The sequence below is a fragment of the Mauremys reevesii genome, linkage group 12, assembly GCF_016161935.1.
Source record: "Mauremys reevesii isolate NIE-2019 linkage group 12, ASM1616193v1, whole genome shotgun sequence".
In the NCBI taxonomy this organism is placed as follows: Eukaryota; Metazoa; Chordata; order Testudines; family Geoemydidae; genus Mauremys; species Mauremys reevesii.
This window is the reverse complement of record NC_052634.1, coordinates 4,680,498-4,705,469: the sequence shown is the minus strand read 5'-3', so window position 1 is coordinate 4,705,469 and position 24,972 is coordinate 4,680,498. Positions and strand designations below refer to the sequence as shown.

At 42.8% G+C, this 24,972-nt stretch overlaps 1 protein-coding gene across 9 annotated transcripts in view; it reads left to right on the top strand.

Moving 5' to 3' along the window:
* Positions 1 to 24,972, top strand: part of NCAM1 (neural cell adhesion molecule 1) — a 255,069-nt gene that overhangs the window by 204,078 nt on the left and 26,019 nt on the right. For 8 of the 9 annotated variants that reach the window (XM_039496751.1, XM_039496748.1, XM_039496749.1 and 5 more), the window contains one exon: positions 23,514 to 23,638. In XM_039496751.1, the coding sequence (XP_039352685.1) occupies positions 23,514 to 23,638 (125 nt within the window). Of the gene's footprint in view, positions 1 to 5,860; positions 5,897 to 7,990; positions 8,033 to 12,596; positions 12,600 to 23,513; positions 23,639 to 24,972 lie in introns of all 9 variants that reach the window. The other variant, XM_039496746.1, reaches the window with a different exon arrangement.

Genomic DNA, 24,972 nt, shown 5'->3' with positions numbered 1-24,972 from the left:
TCCTGGACATGCGTGCAGTATTCTGCCTACATTCTTTGGAACCTATAATTTTAGCAGAAGTAATTTATACCTCATATAAAGTTAATCACAGTTAGTATTATTGCCATCTAGCAATTGGTTTGGCAGCGTGTTCTGAATTGGACAACAGAAGTGATATGCTGGGGAGATAAAGACGCAGGCACTTAGCTCTATGATGATGAATGCCATAAAGAGAGGGGGGAAAAGGACTGAATTATGCAGCAAAGAAGGATATCAGAAGCCATGCTCACAGTCATAGCTCCAGATGTGGCTGCCAAGCCACATGCACATCATCTGGTGACAATTCTATGGCTCTTACAACAGCAGAGTTAAATCACACCTGTAATATGACATTTTTCACTGTGTTTTAAAGTATGGAGCCATCATCTAGAATTTGGTTTTCTGGACCAAAATGTGTCTTCTCCTGTTAGATGGGACAGAGCTGCAGGTGCCCTGGCATGTCAGCTGATACAGGCTGAGACGTACTGCTCATGGAGTTTTCACAGCTTAATCTGGACAAATGCACCACCTACCTCTTGCAATGTGATTGTTGGAGCAGATGAAACTAGAGGAGATGGTGATGGGAGACCAGGTGTGAGGAGGAGATGTAAAATGATTCGTGGAGGTTGTTCCATGTGGGGGAATAGTGTGAAAGAAGGAGCAAAGCATAGAGTGATGAGAGAGGGGGTTAAATTGTGTCAGAGGCTTGGTGAGGACAGCTGTTGGGTTCTCCTGTAGGTCATTTCAGAAACGCCCGTGGAAATGATGATGGATGACCACAGAGACTCACCATGGTGCAACTTTATAGAGAGTAGGTAAGGCAGGCTGGACACAGTGATCTGTCCTGTGATTATGTAGACAGCATGGCTGGAATCTGTTGTGGGGATCGAGCACCTGAAAGTGGACAAAATCTAACCAGAATAGTGATTTAACATGCTCTAACGTTAGGGCCCAAGTCTGCCACCTTGATGGGGAGCAGCATGTACTCACGCAGGCCAGCCCACTGTGTCCATTGCGACCACTCTGGGTAAGCACCAGATGCCACTTGAATCAGGTGGCAGAGTCAGGCCCCTGATAAGGAATGAAGATCAGGCTGTGAAGGGCCCAGTGTCTCTAGGGAGCTGAGGAAGTTAGAGCAGACATTGGACAAGCTTGCTTAGCAGAAGAGCTCTGAGGGATTGGAGCATCATTATTGCAATACTGTTTCCTTTTCACTCTTTTCCTACCTGCTCCCATCCCCTTCTCTGCCATCCCACCTTGCTCTGAATCAGGCTCAGAGTTGCCCTCCTGGTTTTCAGGACGTATCATGACTTTGCCTCAGCCAACTTCTCCTGCCTCTGAACTGCTCCTTCCACCTCAGCCTCCTCCCTGACACATCTCCCTTGACAGTGGCACTCCACTCACTAGCACCACCCTAGTTGTCCGAAGCCCTGTCTCTGCTTCTTATATTCCTCCATCTTTCAATCTCTTTGCAACTTTCCTTTCCTTTCGTCCAGCTTACAAGAGACTCTGATGTTCTCTGTGACTGTGTGCGTGAAGGCGGCTCCATAAGAATACACCATATTGTATTACCTCAGGGGCTTTTGAAATGGTTTGATTTGTTCATGCAACTGATGGAAGATCAGACCAGGAAAGACCCTCTGGGAGTCAGCAAGGTTTTGGGATGGAATTTCACACCAGCTTGGCTCTTCTAAATTATTTGGGAATATTGTGGCAAAGGGAAGCCAAGGGAATGCTGTTGGATGTATGTGATGCACTGAGGTTCCTTGGAAAAGATGGCACAGTGCTGCCTCCTCGGGTCTTGGGCTGGGGACTCAGCATTGTAGAAGGAGTAGCAGAAAGGAGGCTGAGATTGATGCTGAGGGCTACAATCTCATGCTTTTACTCGTGCTGAATAGGACTTTGTTCCATGAGTAGTCTTCATCAGCCTTGTCCGTGCTAATATAAACACATAGCACGGGGTACCTAAAACATTTAATTACACCATTTTTTGAAAACTCCACACAATTTCCCCTAGTGACAGGAAATGAGAAAAATAGAACCACACCTGACAGATGCTAGTCACAGTGAGTCAAGTTTTCAGAAATGCCTACGTGACCATTGTAGCCTTGTTGATCCCAGGATATTAGAGAGACAGGGTGGGTGAGGGAATATCTTTTTGTTTTGAATCAGCTTTTGTTGGTGAGAGAAACACCCCATGAAGAGCTGTGTAAGCTTGAAAGCTTGTCTCTCTCACCAGCAGAAGCTGTTGATCAGTGAAGGAGAGCTGCACAAGAACTTAAAAAGACTAAGATAGAATAGTCCTGACATCAGTGGAATCACTTGTGGAGTAAAGATGGTCTTCCACATGAGTAAAGATATCAGAATCTGGCCCTCAGTAGGAAGGCAGGAAGCAATGGCTACTTTTCATGCAGCAGTTTTTCAGACAGAAAGTGAGTCCTACAAAAAGAATGCTGTAAGCACCTTAGCAATTATTTTTGTAGGGGACTGTGTAACTGATTTGCATGATGATACTGACATAAGGTTTTCAGGTTTGCATATGTTTCTTAAATTTAAAGCAGATAACGAAGACTGTCTTACTCCTGACAAATACATTATATTCTCTCAATCCTGATAAATAAGTTAATTCAAGTTAAAGATCACCAGTTTCTGGACAATTCTTACATTGCTACTCAGCGGGAAGAGGAACAGAAAACAGTTCCGTTTCAATATCTGCTGTTCTGAAGATGCCCCAGGAATAGTAGCCAGTGCTCTTAGTCCCAAGTGCCCCTTTTGCCATTTAGATAAGTTTGCAGAAGCAAAGATAGAATGCTTCAAATCATCATCATCATCATCATCTTGGTTTATTCTTTGAAAGCCACTGAAAACGTAATTGATGCGAAACTTAGAGCATATTTTTAAACTCCAGGAGCAAACATGTTGATAGAATAACAAAACATGTTTAAGTTTGTCACTATTTTGTCCTGGGGTTATGAAAATATTTTGATGGTGACACCTTTCCAAATGTGCTGCAGTGAGTCAGCCAGCCCTAGTTAACCATGAAAGAAGTGAGACGGTAGCACTTTAAACGGCTTGTGGTTTGAGGGGCAGTGTGGCAATAATGTTGATGTCCTCAACCACATCTTAAATGAATGAGTTTAAAGAATTAAAGAACAAAACAAACCACTTTTAGCTGATTGTTGCGGCTGGGTCGTATGAAGAACTTCCAGCCAAGAGCAAGCTTATGAGCCGTGCGGCTGTGTGGGCCTGATGAGCAGAGAGCTATTTCAAGGAGAGGCTTTGCACCTATAATACAACATGTTTGACATCTTAGACCACCACTGATATTCTAAGAACTTTTCCGAGTGGATTGTGGAGGAAGCACCATAATGTTACATGAATACACCCCCTAAGAAGAGCCAGTGAACAGAGAGGACAGATGCAGATTATTACATAGTTATTGCAGATGCCACCCTGACTCCCTTGGCCACTAACACCATCACACTCCATGTGGGAAATCTCATAAGGCAGCAGTAGGCTATGGGCATTCTTGACCAGGTTGCAAGGAGCATCAGGATTACTAAATCATACAAAGCAAAGCTGTTTACTGTAGTCAGTTCCAACCTATTCAAAAAGATTGATCCCCCAATCCATGGACATCAGTGAGACTGAGGACTGCCCAAGGTGTTCAAGCCAGCCTTTTTTCATTAATCTAGTGTATACCTCTTGAACTCGGAGTGAGAGCTGCAGCTCTGTGTGCGATAGAGCTGAAGTCACTGGTCAGATCCCTTACGGGACAATCCGGTGAGCTATGGAATTTTCAAGGGATCAAATGTGAGCTTGGCCATTGGACGCCATCCAGAATTCTGTTTGATACCTCTGTGCCCAGTGGGTTGGAAGCTCCCATCTTGGCACTAATGCACCCTGTATTAACACATCACATCAGGAAAAGCTGATTCTTGTGCCTTAGAATAAAGGGGGGCATGCTAATAAATGCGACATGTTCTTAGACAGCAAGGTGACCTTCTTGACAGGTGTCTGCTGTGTGAAGTTTGCATTAATACATTAAAGTAGTAGAGCATTAACAGGGCATGTAGGAACAAAGCTGGCCAAGGCCGGATGTCTAAAATTGAAAATATTTAGCCACCAAATTAGGTGCATTCTGTTACAGAAAGCATCAGTGATCAGGACCTGTACTGTGATACCATTAACCAACAAGCCCCCCCCCCTCTCCCCGCGTGATCCCCGAAACCATCTAAACACAGCAAGCAATTTCCCACTTTTTAAAAAAGTATCCGCTATCAAAATGTTGCCAGATGGAAAACAGACAATCTGCTTGATTAAGAAGATACTGATTGCAGTTTGGAGAGAGTAAGGGGAATAAAGATTGGAGAGCCAGTATTGTTAAGATTTGTCACTAAATCTTTCCTCAGTGATTGAGTTGATAACCTTTAGAATTTAATTCCTTGAATGTTACTTCTTAATTTGCTGCATCGCTGGGGAGCGAGAAAGAGAAAGTAGATAGTCATGGAAAACCCCTAAAACAGAAAGATTTTGCTTTTGTATGACTAATTATAGATTATACTTACTATACATTTTGGAAATTAAAAAGAATAACTATTACTACAGTTACATGCAGAGAAATCTGTGTTAACGGTAATCTCATGGTTTGTTGAACTAAATCCATCAGGAATAAATGTGGAAGGTCTCATATGGGTGGATTTAGCATACCATTTGAGGAGTAGAGTCTAGTCTGACATGGGGGCCACAGCATGATTTCTTTCAAGAGACTTTATGGACAGGAATGCTGGAGTTGCATTTTAGTACCAGCCAAAACTCTGTTTTCTTGCCGAGAATTTCTGTTTGAATGTCAAAGGGATGTGGTTTTGTAATGCCTGCTCCTGTTATGATTGTGTGAGGTGTTTGCTTTATTCTGGTGATTAGTGAGAAAAACAGTTTCTCCCTAACCTTAAGGACTATGGGCCTCCAGATCGTTAATAGTGTAACAGTGCACACACAGATTGTGGTGCTGGAAGGATGTCTCTGGTTTGGTTTGTTGGTTGTACACCCTCGAGCCCCCCAGACTCATTGTTAGCAGCATCCCTCATAACTGTTTGAAAACAAACATGAGCTGCGTACTTGCCTCACACGTGCTGCTTCAGTTCAAGGCCCTCGAGCTTCTGGCTGCAGTGCAGGTGGGGTTCAAAGGGGAACTAAAATGCCTTTGTTTATGCCTTAATTTAAAAGAACAACATTTCAAAGATCCCTGACCCGTAAAAGGATTAAAGATTACAAATAAATCCAGTTTAAGACAAAATAAAGGATGACACTAGTTTTCACTACTCTGTATCTGCAAAGACCCAAGTTCAGGATTCTGCTTCCCTTATAACACTTGGTCACATCCCTCATCCTTAAACCAGTGGAAGGGGACACATGTCTCTGTCCTGCTTTGTCTCTTATCAATGGAATTGACCTTTGCTGGCATTTACAGGGCCACATTCTGCTCTCACTTACATGAGGCCTGATGCATTGGCCATTATCTCCATTGCAATCCATGGCTGTTGGTTTGGGCTCATGGTGTACAGCTGGAGCAACTTAGTGAAGTAAGTGGTGTTCACTGGAGATGCAGTGGGGAGAAATTAGTTTACGTTAGAGGAACACAGGCCTTGCAAGATACAGAGCCTGTCGGTTTCCCTTTAACAGAAGGCAGCTTTGTCTTTCATTCTCCTCTCCTTATGCACAGGCTTGTCAAAAAGCCCTTACCCCAAAGGGATCCTACCATTTCACACTTTCCTGTTTTCCTTCCTTTGGCTGCATTTAACAAGATTTTCTTCCCCTTTCACATTCCATTCTCTTTCTTTAGCAACTCATGTTGCCCCACCCGCCCATTTCGCAGACAGTGAGTATGAAGGGAGCCTTTGCTTTGCTTTGCTGTGCTCTGCATGTGTCTCACCACCAGCTGTGGTGCAATCTGCCTAACATGGTTTCTTTTACACGGGCAAAGACTAAACCCTCTCAGTAAAGAGACTGCGGATAGCGCAAGCTGCATTCCTAAGCAGTAGACAGGAAGGCAAATGGGTACTCAGCCTTCCAGCCAGATGGAGGAAGAGAAGTCAATAGAAAGATGTACAGTGAAGTCATTGGGAGTTTCGCCATGGACTTCAGTGGGACCTTTCGCCCATAGCATTTTGCATTCCATTCCCATTTTGTGGGGGTAGCCTGCTGGTGCGGTCAAAGGGTAGTTTTCTGAGCTCATTCTGGCAAAACAGATAGCGAGAGAGGTTAGCATCTTAGCCAAAAAAGGGAAATACTGAAATGATCAACAGATAATGGCTGGTGTCTCCCTAAGTCTGATGCTAAGTTGCCTCCTTGGGCTGTGGAAGGAAATAATTTCGTTCTATCCTGTTTGATCCTCTTAAATCTGCATCATCAGATTTAGGCTGCGAATCACACAGGGGTCTCTCCCCCTCTCCCATCTGATTCATGGCTCAGGTCAGCAAGACTGATGCCAGCATGAGAAAGGAGGAGGAATTAAACCCAGGCTTAGCTGCCTACACACCAGCCTGCAGCACTAGCTCTGGTGCCCCATGGGGAAGACTATCAGCTCCTCTGTTTTTAAAAGATAAGGATGTTACTTGGTGTTATTAAAAAAAATCTCTCCCAACTGTGGGTCATGCTGTGGCCCCTCTGGCATTTGGAAACGGAGACTTGTTTTGCTCTGGGTCCACGGTTCCTAGCAATCCATGCAGGAGTGATGCTGGCATTTGTGCTCGTGCGCTCTGCCTTTCTTCTCTGGTGAGTGCTGTTCATAACATCTGTAAGGGGCTTTGAATCTGTCACTCCTCAAAGATGCCACCTGTGCAATACTTTATTGCTGCTTCTAAGGCCGTTCTTTTTTTTTTTTCTGGAGAGTGAAAGTGAACTCTGCCCATGGGACCTCACCTCTTTCAATTCTGCCTCGGTTCCCAGTATGGCCATTGTTTGGAAGAAAGAAAGGGGAAGGGTATGAACACGCAGCACAGAGGAGTGTAAAGGCACCTGGAGGTCGTAACGCAAACAGCAGAAGGCAGGCCAAGTTCTGTTAGAGCTGAGCTGGTTCGTGTAGCCCTGCCTTTTAGCCCACTGCTGCTTGCCGTATGTGTGGCAATACTTAGGTACGGTAGGGAGGTAAGGCTGGAGGTTTGCCTGAGGTCATTGTGGTGCTCCTGAACTCACTGGCACAGGTATCGTTGAGAGCCGGAGCTCAGCGGGAGTCCATAAGGGACTGGGCAGAGAACACCCAGTCACACTGGATGGGACAACAAATATAGAAGGGATAGAAAGTCTTTTCTTTGGGGCAAGTGGGGGTGAGAGAACCATCTCGGAGGAGCAGGCTATCTTCTAATTGTCCACTGCGGGGTCTGTTCGCACCTTCCTCTGAAGCAGCAGATATTGGCCAATGTCAGAGACAGCATCCTGCACTGGTGGGTTCCTTGGCAATTCAGATGCTGGTTTAGCCAGAGCCAAGTTTAGGATGAACATGAGCTGGGTTTCAGAGAATCCCAGAGAATTATTGTTTTGGGTAGAAACCATGTGAAACTGCAGCAGCTTTGTCTGGCTCCTTTGAGATTTGGTTCAGCTCAGAACTCTGAGGATACAAGCATCTCTGGAAACAAAGCCGTTGCAAAGGTCTGCGGGAGCTCCTGCCATCTCTGAGAAACACACAGCTGCAGTCACAGGTTCTGAGAACAGGGAAGAGCCCCTTGTTTGTCTGGAATTCAGGAGTTGCAGTGGGAGTGGGGGTGGGGAATCCTAGCATGACGCAACTTACATAGAAACCTTTGTCTAATATTTATAAATATGGGGCATGGATTGTGTGCAGCCCTGACTGTCTCCTCCTCATTAGGCTTCATTTCTCCTTATCTCCCTCTTCCTCTCCCCCCCACCCCTAATTTTTATTTTCATGCTATGCTTCACCTTTACATGTCCTGTCCTATCCTTCGTGTTTCCATAGCAACCCAGCCTCCTACCAGATCCGAAAGCACAGAGCAGATGAGTGAGTAGACGGGAACTGCTCCCCCTTGGTCCTGAGTGTTGGTTGTTAAAGTGTAGATCTTCCATCATCAGCAATCAAAACACATGCCTTGTTATTTTGATGTCTTTTAAGGCTTAAGCAACAATCTGGCATTAATGGATGTGTGAGCATGCGGGTGATAAGGCCCCAGCATGCTCCCCCCACCCCCATGCCAAGCATTTGTTGGAAATTGCAAACACAGGGTTTACTAGAAACACAGGGATTTTTAGTTTTTAAAAATCAAATAGTGTAAACTAACATTTAATGAACACTTCCACTCACTCCCCAAAGGATCATTTTCCGTCAAGCATTTTTTGGAGAGGGTTTGAGGGAAATCCAGTCAAAACTGAAGTGGTGGTGGTGGTGATGAAGATGAGAATGAAGAGGAAGATTCAGGAAGCTGTGTACCATCACTCCCCTTGGTGGTTTTCCCTGCACAGCCATGCTGAAGTCATTGGCTAGACCAGAACAGCACACGGCCCAAAGACCAGGAGACAGACTGTCAGCAGGGGAAGGACTGTTTGTAATAGGACAGTTGAGAGGCAGCTCATGGAATGATTTTTCTTCTCATCTATACTGCATTGGAATGGTGAAGGAAGCGCAGGGAGGTAGGAGCACTTCCTCATCAGGAGGGCTGGGATTCTCCCGATGGATCAGTCTGGATACTTACATGGCGCTCATTACCCTGGTATCCAGGCACCTCCAAATCATTAATGGATTTGATCCTACAAGAGGGGAATACTGTCCCCATTTTACACAGAGGGGAATTGAGGCACAGTCTTGAATAAACAGTTGCCAGAAGATCTGTGTCTAGCTGAGCTGGAAATCCAGCCCAGGTTTCCTAGGTCAGTGTCCTGTCCACTAGACTGCTCTTCCTCATGGGCCTAGATACTACAGTGACAAACCTCAGCAGAATAACAAAAGAGCTAAAAAGCACAACGGCATTAGTTGATGTGTAGACAAAAAACAAACAAACAGTTTTACTGTATAGTGTCCGGCAGAAGGGTAAGCAACACACAGGCCACTTCACTGAACAGGGCTGTCCGATGCATTTTGCGCAACCTGTGTCTTCGGGAGCTTTGTAGCATTTCGCACCAATCCAGGCAAATATTTGCAATACAATCCTGGGAGATGGGGCAAGGTGATTGAGCAAAACATAGCTATATACTCTGCAAACACTGAATTCTCAGGCAGATGTGTGCTAGCTTGCTTTGGTTTTCAGTAACACTATTTGTGTGTGTGTTCGCCTGAGATGAAACCATGTTTATTTGCAGTGGGTTGGAAGCCATGAAGCAGATATACTAAAAGCATGAAACACTCGTCTTTTTTAGGGGAGGTTGGGAGGATGTTCAGTCCAAAGCTGCGAGAAGAGAGAAAAACATGCTGTGTATCACCAGCCCTGTCTTTGGTCTTGCATCTAGCATGAAGTCTCCTTTTATCCGCCAGTGAACACAGTTAACAGTTTCTTCCTCTGAGTATCTTTCTCGTGTGTGTAATGTACAGAATTCTAATTTCTAATGCTTTTAAAGTGGGAGCTGCTTCATTTGGCAGAAGAGTATTTTTTATTCCGCTCACAGTTTCCCTGGGTTTTTTTTGGAGGGGCGATAAGTAGTGCTATTAATGCAGTTGTGTTTTTTTTCTTGCAGGAAGCAAGGGTTGATTGCAGCCCTTTCCCGCATTTCTGGACTCAGATGCAGTTAGGAGATAGAATTTCCTGTCAGAAATGCAAAATCTTTTAGTGTTGCTTAATAGGAACACGGCTTGTTTCACATGAAAGATGCAAAATGTTAGTTTGTGTCAAACATTTTTCATCCCCTAAAATTTAAAATATATAGGTAAAGCCTCTGTTTTTTATCGTGAATGGGAGTTCAACTCTTTCGATGTACGCAGAATCCTGCCTCTTCCTGCCTCATTGTCATTGGTTTATTCAGTACATTTATGTAAATAGCAGAGGTGTTCGTTTCCATGCTAAGCTGTTCTACAGCGTGTTAATGTGCTGTATTCAAAGACCGAAGAAAAAAAAAACCCACCTTGGCAACAGCCAGCCATTCCAGAGGCTTGGCATCATTTTATTACTGTTACTGCTGGAACAGCAGCTCAAGTATTGCCCTAACGTTTTTTCAAACAGAGACTGGGTGAAATTAAAGGCCAACCAATTATGAGAATAGCTACCTAACACCCCTAGTCCTAAAGGCAGAACAGAAAAATGAACAGGGGGTCTTATCCAAAGCCCCCCAAAGTCACTTTGCTGTTGACTACAGTGGACTTCGGATGAGGCCAGATGTTTTGGAGTTTGTTTTGTGCAGGATATGTAGCATATGGGAGGAGATTTTCAAAATCACCTAAGGGATTTAAGAGCATGTCTCCACTGATTTACAGTGAGACTTGGATTTTTATTCCTTTGGGCATAAAATCTGCCCAATAGTGTCTCATCTGGTGGTTGCACCCCTCTGATTACAATCACCTGTGATCCATAGGAATCATGGGGTGAGATCAATGGGAATCTGGAACTTCCCTACGGAATTCCCTACGGAATTCCCTGCTAGAAGAACTGAGAATGACTGCTAAGCTTGCCACCTTCAGGCTGCAATGCAAGACCCAGGAATGTGCCATAATAACACATACACATGAGATAATGAGGGCTGAAGACCCCATGATTGAAAATACTTTCCCCTTTTGAGCGGTCAGTCTGCTTTGCTCCATCCTGTGTGATGCAGACATGGCCATAGCAATCCGTGTATCCATGACCTCCAGATTCTCACTACATACTCTACCTGGAAATGAACGATCAGACTCCAAAAGAGTTCCATCTGGTGCAGAACACACAGCCGTGGCTGGAGCAACCAGCCAGTGCTCTGATAACCTGGTTGACTGCCCACCAAGGACATGATAGAGGTCAAGGTTCTAGTCTTGGGGTAAAATTTTCAGAAACGCCTAAGTGCCTTGTGATCCTACGTGCCCTTGGCTTTCAATAAGACTTAGCCTCCTAAGACTTCAGGGCACTTTTTAAAATGTTATCCTCAAATAAAGTTCTCACTAGGCAGATTGTGGTCTGATCTCTGAGGCTGCTTCTCCTGTCCGTGACCAAAACCATCCACAATAATTGTAGTGCAAAAGAATAATAAGGTGAGATGATAGGGAATTCGGAAACATACCCTCCTCAGCAGCTGTCTTACAGCCATAGAACTCCCTTCCAGAAGAACCAGCAGTGACCTTCATGAAATGCAAGACCTGTGAATTTGTCATAATTAATACATATAATTTGTAAGCAAAACCTCTGCTTTCGGAAGGCAGGCAGAGGAGTGTATTTGTAGTCTGCCCACTTGGATTTCTGTAATTGTGAGCATGACGTAATTACATAGAATTTTTATAATCATTTTCTCTGTTTTCTAACCATTGCTTCTTGCCCAAGTAGTAACATGTCCTGTCTTGCCAGGTAAGAGCATCAAGAAGACCAATGGCTTGATGCTCAGTTATACTGAGGCTACAGTGCAGAGTGTAGTAGAGTAGCTTTCATGTGATTGGGAATCACCGCCCAAAGTATAATCAAAGACAGGTAAACACTTTAATGCAGACAGTAAAGTTTAAAGGGGACAGTAATTTGGGCAGAGGAAAACCACAAATAGGTTCAGTGGCCTCCAGTCCTCCTGTCCTGCATTCCCTCCCTTCACAATCTGTTCCCGTTCCCGTCTCTATTTAGCAATGTCCATGTCTTCCTTGTGCCATACCTGTCACTAACTTTCAGTGCAGATCAATTCTGCCCTCTCCCCACTCAGGAACTGCCCCCATGTCACATTATCATTGTTTGGATATGATTTGTTTGATCTATTTCTGAGTCTTTAAGTTGGTTTAGTTAGATACAAGTTATGTACTTTTCAGAGCTGATTGCTGGACTTAGCAAGTCGTGGTTGCATTTTAGTGTTTAGCAACATCAGCCTCAGTAATAAATGAATGGATTTTTTTTCTCTTATTATTAAGAGAGATTTTTCTTCCTACAGAAATTGAGGCTCAATTGATACAAGATGCTAAGATCCATCCTTGCTAGACCATTGGCGATGACTGTTTCTCTGTCTCCTCTTGTGCCTGGGTTGTTACTGAATAACATGTCTTCCCTTTTTCTTTTCAACAGTCTTGTGGATTCCTTCTGCTGTCCAAGTTCGGGGACAACGGTCCTTCACTTCAGTAATGTTTATTCGCTCCCTGACTTGGTATTAATAAGCAGTGGTGCAGCTGTGCCTAACACTTACTGGTGTCATAACTCAGTGCTTTCTCTGGTTTAATATTCTTATATTTCCAGGCAATTTTACTGTCTCCCCAATGTTTCTTATATAGATTGGCTAATTTTAATTTTGTTTATATTTTATTTAGTCTGTAATTCTGTTGTTGATTTTTTCCCTTGCCCATTGTTTACATCAGTTTTTTAATTTTTTGTATTTTCCATGTGACCTCCTCCACTTTCCTTTCAACCAATCATGTGCGTGCGTATCATGTGACTTTGTCATGTGGCTTGCATGGTGCTGATGATGTCGTCCACGCTGGTGAACAGAAGGTAAAAAACTTTGTTCTGATTGGTTGACTAGATCTCGGGGGAATTAAAAACCCCCAGCAATTAGGGACCTCTAAATTCCATTGCTCAAAATTTCTTCTGTAAACTTTTTGGAGAGATTGCTCACCACCTGTTATCTGCATGTGAAGAACTAAAAGCCAACCATCTGCGCTGAGCTAGAAAGATAGCTTTATATGCAGAAAACCTATGGCTTAATCTTTTGATTCATTCAGTGTGAGAACACAACAGAATCAGCTTCTCTGGGAACACTGTAACCTTTGGAAACACACTCTGGGTGAAATCCTAGCCCTATTGAAGTCAGTGGCAAAACTCTGATTGTTTTCAGTGAGGACGGGATTTTGTCCTGAGTTTTACTGAACACTTGTATGAAAATATGGGCCAGATCCTCAGCTAGTGAAAAGCAGCATATTTCATATGACTGTTGCAACATTTTGTTGACCTTTTATTTGCAAATACGATTCTGATAATGATTTTCTGTAGATGGCACTAATTTTTTTCAGCCTATGAAAAGGCACAAAATAAAAAAGCCTATGAAACTCCCCAAAAGCTAATTTATAAACATAAACAGTTATAAACATAAAACAAAACTTTCTCTTATCATGAGAAAAGCATAAATGTGGCAAGAATGGAAACAGGTTTTAGAAACCTATATTTGTATATCGATACACACACACTACATAATCAGTGCCCAAGCTTTACATTGGAAGTAACGCCATTGAAGCGATATTTTGCTGGTCATCGCCTGCCAAAGTACTGTATCCTTCCTACACATTATCTGTCACAGTCAGGAAAGGGAATTAATCCGGATCAGAAGTCATTTAACAATTACAGCAACTGGTGGTCTCCACGAAATCAGGAAGCAAACGATTGATCCTTGCAGTTAAGGAGATAAAATTGCTTCTAATTAAAGCTCATGGCAGCCAGAAAAGAAATAATTTAATATTGTGATTGTTGCAACCTCACTTAACACTCCATGCACACTATAAAGAGAGGGGGAAACCCCTGCTTTTCTGCTTCCCTGGGTAAGGCAAACAAATTGTTTGGAAACACACAAAGCAATTGGCTTTTTACCCATTAACTCTAAATCATCTTATTGTTTTGGAACATTGCCAGGAAAGCATTTGGGCTGGGGTTTTACTAGGAAACAAAACTAACACCAGTAACCTTACCACATGCATGGAAGCAGTCCTTTCCTTTCCCCCAATGCCCCAAGCCCCTCCTCCTGCTCTGAAAACTGATTGGGCGACATCCATGAGGAATGAAGACCTGGCTGTGTCGTTTTGCATGTCGTTTTGTTTTTCGTTTGCTTCTCTTGTGTGTGTTATGAAGCCTTCTTTCCTATTCTCTTTCTCTCAGCCCTAGTGTATTTACCATTTCTGACGCCTTTGATTGTGTAGATGTGGCTGCTCTGTGTTTCAAATTGTGGCAGCCTTTGTCACAATTTAGTCCCATTTACCTGGTGGCGCAGGGGTAAGGAAGCGAGCTGCTCCTTTGATCACATTTTGCAAAAAAATGAAATAGATAACCAGACGATAATTGTGTGTGCTGAGAAAGAAAGATGCTGGATCTCGCATTAGTGCCAGATAGCCAAGTATTTTGACTGATGATACTGGGTGCCTCAGTTTTCAGGTGCCCAATTAGAGCTGTTTTAAAGGGGTTTGCTCTTCAGAGGGCAGGTATTCAGCTCTTACTGAAAATCTGACCGATTTTAGCCATTCAAGATAGAGCACTGGGCTGGGACTCAGGAGATCTGGGTTCTGTTCCTACTCTGCCAGTGGCCAGCTGGATGACCTTGGGTAAATCATGTCACCTGCCCGTGCCTCAGTTTCCCCATCCCAATAAAAAGGGGGAAATGATAGTTACCTCCATTTTTAAAGCGCTTAGAAATCTACTGATGAAAAATGCTGTATAAGAGCTAGGGATTCTTTACAGTGTTCCAAAGTCACTGGCCTTTTCTGAAAATCCTGACCACATAGCTCCAACGTGAGATCAAGGAAGTACTTGATTTAAAAAAAAAAAAAAGGCAGCCTATTTAACATAGATACAAGGAAGCATTTTTGCAGTTTGTGGGGTTCACTGCAGCAGGATATTACTGACACTAATGATTTAGGAAGAATCAAAAAAGAATTCAAGAACGACATCACTAGGAATGATATCTGCACTACGCTAGCTGCATTGAAAAGCTAAGACTGAACCTTTATGCTTCATGGTGGTGATAATGATCAGCATCTTGGGCTAGTCAAAAATGTCCCCTTCTCGCATGTACAGCCCTGTTGAGTTGGCCAGATGCATTATGAAACATTAGATGTGGGCCACTGTGGAAGTGGTAAAGCAGTGTGGTTACTGCAATGGCCTGTTCTGAGATGGTGGTGCCTGGAGTAGGAAAGGCAGCTGATTCACTTGAGATGTGAATGCTTTTTTGCCATTCTTAGCAGAGCCAAGCATTGTTTTTTCTCCTTCCCAAAGTTACAGATCTGGAGGCTGGAAGAAGCAGTGCAGTGGGGCTCACAGGGATGCCCTAGATGCCCATACTGTGAAGTAGTTTACTCTTAACTGTCGTGTTGTGCAGTGGCAGGATGAAATGCTGGGACGAGCCTTGCTGGTCACAGTGTATTAGCTGCCCTGCAAACTGCTGGGCTCACCCAAAGCTACCCAAGCTCTTCTCACATTCAACTCCGGACGGAGCGATCCGCTGGAAATAGGACAAGCCCTGAGAAAGAGAACAAGCATCGCATCACATCCCGTCTGCAGCTATTAATTCGTCCTCACAGTTCAAGCATTTCTTGGCTTCCAGTTCCACTTCCTGGAGCAAACACCCGGGCGAGGGAGGGGGGTCAAATTCAGACCTGGGATATGCCTGCCTCGCTCCTGTCATCGGCAGAGTAGCTGAGACTGATTTTAGACCTGTATGTTTTACATACCTGGGTGAAATCTGTATAGACACAAAGGTCTCATCTCATGTTTTATCTCCAGAGATAGCACAGAACCCCTTCGAATCCTGCAGCACTACCCCACTGCCCCTACAGAATCTCCCCAAAGGGCTTGTCATTCCCTCTGCATTGGTATGAATTTCCTCCCTGGGCAGATTGTGTTTGTAGATTGATTATACAGAGCAAGTCTAACAGGTTTGATACTTTATTTAAATGACTTCCTTGAGGAATTTCCTTAAACTGAAGTATCCATAGGAGCCACAGTGTAAATGGGAACCTGACTGGCATGTGTATAAACACCCCTCTAATACACCCTTGCTTGCCAGCCCTCTTCATGTGGATGAGATGCATGTTCTGAGCATGAGTTCTTTCTAATCTTATAATGACCTTTTCTCTTCAGCTACTGACACTCTGACTCATGATAGGATTGCTGGTTCTGCCGGACTAAAGTTTTTACACTAAACTTCTTCCTTCTTTGGTTGAAACGTACTAACACACTTTTATTTTACAGCCCCTGTGTATGGATTACACCTGCCTGTTTGAGACAAATATGTAAATATATGTGGATAGAGATATGAATATTTTTCACTTGGGTTTGTGCTATTATGATTTTTTTGGTTTCAGATATGATGTTGATAGTCATTGATCATAGACCGCAAGTACTTACATGGGGAGAACATTTCTGGTAGTAGATGGCTCTTTAGCCAAGCAGAACGAGCCCTGGCAAGATACAGTGGCTGGAAGTTGAAACTAACAAATTCCAATTGGAAATAATTTTAATAGGAGGGTAGTTAACCATTGGAACAGCTTCCTAATGGATATGGTGATTCTCCATCACTTGAAATCTTTAAATCAAGATGACATCTTTCTAAGAGATGGTTGTTAGATCAACCACAAGTTGTCAGGCTCGATGCAGCAATCACTGGGTGAAACTCTCTGGCCTATGGAGGTCAGTCTAGATGGTCCCTTCTAGCCTTGAGATTTATTAATGTTGTCTCTTCATTGTGAGGTTATCGTGGGAGGGAATAACAATGAAGTGTGGATCTGGTGTTATCCCTAGTGTTAGCTACTGGTCTATTGATCAAGTTTGCCGAAGATGCAGCAATATAGGGACAGGGCTAAGCATTGCAGCTCATGGATTTTTCAGTAGTGCCTAAATGACTCAGTGTCTAGCATAATAAGTAGCAATCGGTGCCCCTGATTGTTGTTGAAGCCAGTTGCTAGTCTGGAAAAACATTTAAACTCCCTTTAAATAACAGCTTGTTTGGGCAGGACATTTGCTTCGGTCTTGGTTAATTATTGGTTAATAATCTTGGTGCAATTATTTCTGTAATAGCTTCCTTGACTTGAATCAACTCAATAATGACAAGAAGTAACCTTCCTGGTTGTATTTTCCAGTAGCACTGGAGAAGGGGGAAAAAAAGAATTGATCAGTTAAGCTGTTGTTGTTTTCAGGATGCCCAGGAGAAATAACTCAATATATATTTGAATATAAATTATAAATCCAGTCTGTGAGCATTCATTTGTTTCCCTTTAATTTGCACTCTGCGTAGTGGCAGTCATTCTCCAAGCACTAATAATTCCTGGAGAAACTGAAGCTGAAATGAGATTTGCAAACATATAGTCTCAGGAAGCCGACAGCAATGATAACAAATCCTTTGATTAAAATCTAGGTGGCCAGTTTGGTAATCAGTTCCTGTCCTTTTTTATGATGGGTGCATATCCAGCAGTAGTGCAGAAGCAACGTAAGGCAGCCCTTGTGCTGTAGACCAGGGGGAACCCTGAGTGGAGTTTCTGTGTGTCATTTGCTTCAAGCTGGACCAGTGATCTAGTGAGAGCTCCATGCATGGGCATCCAACTAAGCTAGGATTCTAATTTGTGGGTGAAAAATATCTGAATCAAAATCCAAACTGATAAACATGAGAATGTAGGGTGAGCTCTTACCATCCATGGACATCCTGCAAATTCCTAGTAATAGGCTACAATTAAACTCCCAAGTGCATTTTTATCCCAATAAAGCCTACAGGCTTATTAACTGTCCTGTGTTTTGGGATCATGTAACAGAACAACATCTGAGGAGCAAAGTATAGATCAGAGTTTCCTATTCTGAGTGTTGGATCAGACTCTTAGGTCACAAATGTTATGTCTTTAATGCCTCAGCCTTGTCGTTATTTGAACTTGACCCTGTGCCCAATGGCAGCATTTCTGTTAGCTTCAGTGGTGCAGGATCAGTCTTTTATGAAGATCTTAAAATAACATTTTGCCACAATTTGGTGTGACAGTCAATCTCTGCTCAAGAGAGGCCCATGGCTGGAACAACAGGAATTGCTGCACATTCAGATGGTGGTGCAGAGCTGTGAGGCTCAGAGCTGGACTAGCAGGGATGCTGCAGGTTAGGACTGAGAAGAGCTGTGTGTGAGAACTGCCTGCCTCTCATATATAGTGTCTGGTCTTGGTCCCTTGTGCTTCGCATTAAGACACACTCAAATAAATAAATACTAATACCAAAAAGAGTGTTCTGCATTTGTATAATTATAGTTGACAGAGATGCTTTTTCTAATGATTAGATAAAATATCTGCAAGAATTAGGGATCCAAAAGGAGACCAGATGATAGAATATAATTAATCCTAGGAGTTTGCTGGGAGCCCTGCCTGCTGACTGCAGCTGAATTGTAAACTTTAATTTACAAATAATTATAGCATTGGTTTTGCTAAAATTATCCATAATGAAGTCAATCAGAGTCTCTTTCCGAGAAATAGAAACATGCTGGAAATCTATAAATTATTCCAGCTATTAAAACATGTTTAGTGAAACCATAATAGTTTGCATGGCCCTTTACATACCCTGGCATTCTAAACCTGGGATTAGCACTACATGCATATGCAAGACATCTTCATTAATAGTCACTAATTAATGGAAGAACCAATGTAAATTACCCATGAGTTTGTGAATAATAAAGAGTCTAGGATAATGCCTCTCACAATGTACTTTGTTCATTTATTTTGACAACTGTAATTTATTTTCCATTATTTTTAAACCCCTTTGTAATGTACTAGTAGCAAATGCACTGTAGTATCTTTTGCAGAAGTAATGGAAGTCTTAGTAATACAGGACCTTACAACTGCCCTCTGCTATTAAATCTTTGCTGAGCAAAGAGAAGGGAACAGCCTTTCTGAGTGTGAATTATATGGTGTGCACATTAGCAGTGAATGGAGATATGATCTGAACCCTACTGAAGTCAAGGGAAAGACTCCTTTTGATTTCATTGGCTTTGCATCCGGCCCTTTTCGAGGCTCTGCTGTTTAATGTTACAGGCCTGAGTTTTCATGCTGCTCTCTGGTATTTTTCTTTTCTTTTTGTTCGTCTTGTAAATTAATCCTGGTCATAAGTTTCCAAAATAACTTAATGGAGGTAATGGCCCAGATCCCATCTAAACCCGCTGAAGTTGCACCAGGGAGGAAGTATCACATTCTTAGACCTTACTATGTCATTGCTCTGTCAACAGCCATCATGGGCTGAAATACTGCAGAGCAAAGGCTCGTCATCAGGAGCAAATGGCAGAGCAGATGTAAATCAATTTGCACCAAAAAGGTGGAGTACAGCATGCTGAGAGGGTTTTTATTGATTTAACCTTCCATCATTATGCTGTCACGGCTGGCAGGCAGATTGCAGGGAGGCAGTATAGAATCGGAGAGTGGTATGGCAAAGATAGCAAGCCAGCAATCAGATGTGGGCTGGCGGTGCCAAGGGAAGTGTGGAGGCTATCAGTGTAATATATTGTGGCCCAGTATCTTTAAAAGAGAGATGATTTCTAATAGCTAACATCCTGCAACCTTACACGCAGGAGTATTTAAATAATGCACATGAGGAAAAGGACATTTTAAAGGCAAATCCACTACTCCAGTGCTGCACTAAAGCAGAATTCCTGTGTGTATCGCATCTATCTAGTTTCGTTTGCCAGTGGCTGGGAATGAGCGACAGGGAATGGATCATTTGATCATTCCCTGTTCTCTTCATTCCCTCTGGGGCACGACATTGGCCACTGTCAGAAGACAGGATACTGGGCTAGATGGACCTTTGGTCTGACCCAGTATGGCTGTTCTTCTGTAAACACTTATATGGCCCCCACTGGTATCCGGGTGCCTCACACTCTTTAATGTATTAATGTCCAAAAGACCCCAAGATCAGAACAGTTTTACAGGTGGGGTGCTAAGGCCAGGAGAGACTAACTGACTTGCCCAAGCTCACTCAGGAAGTTTGGCAGAGTGAGAAATTGATCCCAGCTCTTCCAAGCTGTAGGCGATCTCCCTACCCAATGGCCTATCCTTTCTCCTTGTCTGAGGGCTCTAAGTCACATGCTCTTTCAGGCAAGGGTAGCTGCAGATTTGAGATCAGATAGTTCATTAATTCTTCTGTTTTGAAATCTTTTCAAAGGTATTTAGGTGCCATAAGATGCAGATAGGCAAAGCACCAAGGCGCCTAACTGCTATTGAAAACCTGCCAGGGAGTGACTCCAGGGTAAATTGCTCAATTTACAATAGATACTTTCTTTTTTTTTTTTCTTCCAGGTTCCAGTCTTGCAAACTCAAGCTGGGATCTGAGAGTCAAGCCAGATTTTTACTTCTCATGCATTACATCCCCAGTAACAAAAATTCTGTGAGCCACATGCCGCCCTTAGCTCAGTGGGGCTGCACAGGAAAACCGAGGCCAGAAACTGGCACTGGAGATGGTTAATAGTTCTATTTGATGTGTGAAATTTAATAAGAATCCAGCTTGCTATTTCTTAGCAGTGCGGGATTCTCAAGGGTAAGAGGAGTAGAAAGTAGTTACAAACAGGTTTATCCCAAAAGTTTTCAAGGAGAAAATCTGATGAGTAAGAAGGTGCCATTTTCACAGATCCGCTTTTCAGTGTAGAACTGTACTTGGTAGCTAGTCCATAGTGCCAGGATTCTGTTACTCTCTGGACTGATTTGTCTGCCTTCATTAGTAATTCTTTAAGGAAGCAAAATCTGTGTGGACTTTATATTCATCTCTCTATAATGGCTGAGGCAAGATTTATTTTTGTGTATTTTGAAGCCTATCTTCATGCAAACTTCCCTGCTTCCACTGGTACTTGCATCATGCATCCTTTTTATTTTTTCCTTCGTGAGCCAAAGGGAATTAAGTCTGCAGAAAACATACCGTAACAAATAAGGGGGGGTTGAGGGAACACTCGTTTCTGGAGGGGATGTGCACAAAAACCCCATTGATGCAGACGCTGTGGAAAGGAGAAGACAGTGGGTGTTTTCATGGTGCAGGCTTCTTAGTGGAATGATTGCTGTAATGTTGGAGCTCTGCATTTGCCCGAGCTCACTTCACAAGGAGACAAAGTCCCTGCTAGTTACATTGCTCTTTCTGGAGTAGATGAAGGGAGACTGGTTTGGCTTATCATTAAAACCTGTAGATTGACAGAATTTCATCACTTCTAATATAAGGCCAGTGCTCGCTCTCTTTAACGTAACATATGTTTTAATCACATTAGCCAAAATTATTCACACAACAAATATTTGAGTCTTAATAAAAAAAACAGGAGTACTTGTGGCACCTTAGAGACTAGAGACTACAAATTTATTTAGCTGAGAGCTGTGAGCTAAAGCTCACTTTCGGGATGCATGAATGGAAACACACACACAGGATATATATACATATACAGAGAACATGAAAAGGTGGAAGTATGCATACCAACAGGCAGAGTCTAATCAATTGAGATGAGCTATCGTTAGCAGGAGGAAAAAAAACTTTTTGAAGTGATAATTAAGATGGCCCATAGAAGGTGTGAGGAGAACTTAACATAGGGAAATAGATTCAGCCATTGTCGTATCTTGGTACCCCACCACTGATAACTTCCAGAGTTGTCATATAGATTTTGGATTCATGGAGCTGGGAGTTGGGTCTTTAATGCAGCCTCAGAGTAGCATGGAGTTTCTAAATTGCCTAAGTTACATTTTGAGAAATGATTTAAGCACTCAGATTCTAAGGGGATGAGTACAGAATAGAGCCCGTGTCTCTTTGACTTTCAGCAAGACTTGGGATAAAATTTTCTAAAGCATTAAAGTAACTTAGGAGCCTGTAGGTTAAATTTTCAAAAGCACCCATTGACTCACATTGGGACTTAAGCATCTAAGTCACTTAAGCACTTTTCAAAATTTTACAGTAAGTCCTGTTTTCAGACCAACTTAGGAGCCTAAGTCCCATTGCCTTTCAATAAGCTGAATGGTAAAATCTCCAAAAGCACCTAAGTCTCATTGAAAGTCAGTGGGAATTAGGCTCCCAAGTGACTGTGTTACTTTTGAAAATGAGACTAAGGCTTCTAAATCATTTAAGTGCTTTGGAAAATTGTATTCATTGATTTTTTTGTCTTCTCTTGTTGCAAAAGAGGTGGCTTGATCACAGTGTGTAAGTACCTACATGGGGAACAAATATTTAATAAGGGGCTCTTCAGTCGAGCAGAGAAAGGTCTAACACAATCGAGTGCCTGGAAGTTGAAGCGAGACAAACTCAGGTGGGAAATACATTTTTAACAGAGAGAATAATTAACCATTGGAACAATTTACCAAGGATCATAGTGGTTTCTCCATCACTAGCAATTTTAAAATCAAGATTAAATGGGGGGTTTTCAGAAAGATCTGCTCTAGGAATTATTTTGGGGAAGTTCTGTGACCCATGTTATATGGGAGGTCAAATCTAAATGATCACAGTGGTGTCTTCTGGCCTTAGAATCCATGAATAAACAACAAAATAGTAGTAATGCCAGTTCCAAACAGACTTCAGGAGGTAAAAAATATCGATATAAATTAAACAGCTGAAACCTGGAGAAATACCAAAGGAGTATTATAGGGAATGTGCATACAGAAATGTGACTCTAGCTGCGTTCTCTCTAGATGGGAGGTTAGCACTTGTAACAGCATAATTAAGTCATGTGAGTTAATTTTTGTTTCATGCAGAAGAGCTGATATTGTAAAAGCACAAGGAGGAAATGTTCACTGTGTGGGGTGGGGAAGTGTCCTCTGTAGATCTTGTACAAATGCGATAGGCAGGAATTGACTCACCATTTGCCTTGAGAATCACAAGAGCCACCACTAGTGAATGGCAGGTAAATTACCCTAGGTAAATGGAGATTAACCCCTTCTTGTCCTTTGAGGACACGGCCTGAGCTGCAAATCAGGAGAATGTTTTCTCTTTTTTTTTTCTTAAAAATGACATTACTAAATTGGAGACAAGGGTCTGATTCCCCATTGCCGGGCATCCTGTGTAGCCATCTACACCAATGCAAACTGAGTGTAAAATGCTGCTATTCTGATGCAGTAATATTTTATGCTTACTTTTCACTGCTGTACATGACAGTACAAGGTGCAGGGTGATGGAGAATCCCGAGATTTTTTTCGAATTTGAAAAGCATTCAGTGTGCAGACCCAGAAGAAAAGATATAGGAGGAACATGTCTCTCAGTGGAGAAGCAAGCTAGCTGCTTTAAACAGAGAGCTTGCTCTGTATGTGCTTCAGAAGAGTGGCCCTGCTGGTTTGACAGACTGACACCCACCTTGTTTTGCTGCTGTTTAACGTAAGAATTTCAGACTGAAAACCTTTAAAACTGCTTCTGAGTCGCAGACACCAAGGAGCTATATTTTAAGCCCAGCTTCTGCCCTTCGTCTGGTTAGGCACATGCAAAATTTCACCTGAATTTTGTAAGCACAAATACCTGCTAAAAATTCTAACCCTTGCAAATATTAGAATCTCTCAGGAGCACAGGGATGCGTTCTCACGTCTGTGTACATGCGTTTCCACGTGGGCGTGAGCCAGGGTGGAGCAGATAACCTGCCCATAAGTGTTTCAGGATGATGGTGCACTTCTACTGGCTTTGGTTTGTTTATGTATTTGTTTTTATGAAGTGGCTGGAAATTAAATATGAGTCAAACCATTATTTCAGGGGAACCCAGCGCACCCAAACTGGAGGGCCAGATTGGAGAAGACGGGAACTCCATTAAAGTGAACTTTATCAAGCAGGATGATGGAGGCTCCCCGATCAGACATTATCTGATCAAATACAAAGCTGTAAGTATGACCAATAGCCAAGGCGGCTGGGCTGGTTTTGTTGTTGGTTTGTATTTAGATAGCACCTAGGAAGTCTAGTCAAGACCCAGGGCCGTACTGTGTTAGGTGCTATTCAGACAGGTAACAAAGCACAACAGTCTCTACCCCAGGGAGCTTGCAGTCTAGGCATCAAGAAATGACAGATGGACTCACCGGACAAATGAGGTGGCGTTGGATTAGACAGAAAATATACAGAATTTAGCAGAAAATTCTTAGCTCACCACTTTCTCCTTGACTTTGACCTTGACTGTTCATTTCCTTCACTTCCTCCCTCTCCCCCTGGCTGCACTGCTATGGGTGATAACAAGCACATCGATTTTTTTTTTAATTTCATGTTCTTATGAAACATAATAGCCAGCAACATTTTGAATAGGCCTCAGTCAGTGGCTTGAAACCTGGGGTATTATTTAACTTCAAACTCTTATCTTAACAATTTACAACTTTCATGCTGTATTTCCCTGCTGACCTTATATGCTTGGTGGATAATCCACATATTGGTAACAAATTATTGTGCACTAGTGACTTAAAAAAAGAATCTGAGGCGAGGTGACTGGATCAACTATTCAACATTAGATGGAGACAATATAAGGGCAACTGTATTCATGGCCACGTGGGGGGATGCTATCTGAAGATATTCCTTATTAGGCCCAAGTAAATTAGATACCTGTAATTGCCTAGGGTTCTGAAACCCACACTGCTCTATTTTGAGCAAATGCCCAATGGAAGGATTGTTTTATTATGAGTAGGTAACATTGCTGCAAGCTGAACTAATGAAGCCAACTTTAACCTTGGCTTTTGCTAGGTGATGTTTGATGTTCTCTGTTCCACAGCAGGCAAAGCACCTAATCAGAGAATACGTGACAGCTCAGCCTTAAGGAATAAGAATGTGATGGAGTAGCCTTGAGGTCCTGAGGATCTCTAGGGCTGGGGGAAGTTTTGCTAAAAATTACTGATGCTGTTTCTGTTGTCTGGACAATCTGCTCCAATATTAATGTGCCTGGTAGCAATTAAACTGTACCAGAGCCTTTAGTTGAAGTTTTTGGGCATTTACAAAGCAGATCTTCTAGACTAAGCCTGGTAGATCCTCTCATGAATTAATTCTGTACCAGCCATCGGGAAACCACTTTTGCAATAAGACTCATCTCATGCAGTGGGGTGAGTGAACCTCCGAGTGAAGCAAGCAGAGTAATCCTGGCGCTCGCGCTAGAAATGACATAGGCACTCTTGCATCCCCTCCGGTGCCCTCCCAACACCCCTCTGACAGGAGGGAGTTGTTCAATTCTTACTAGGTGGTT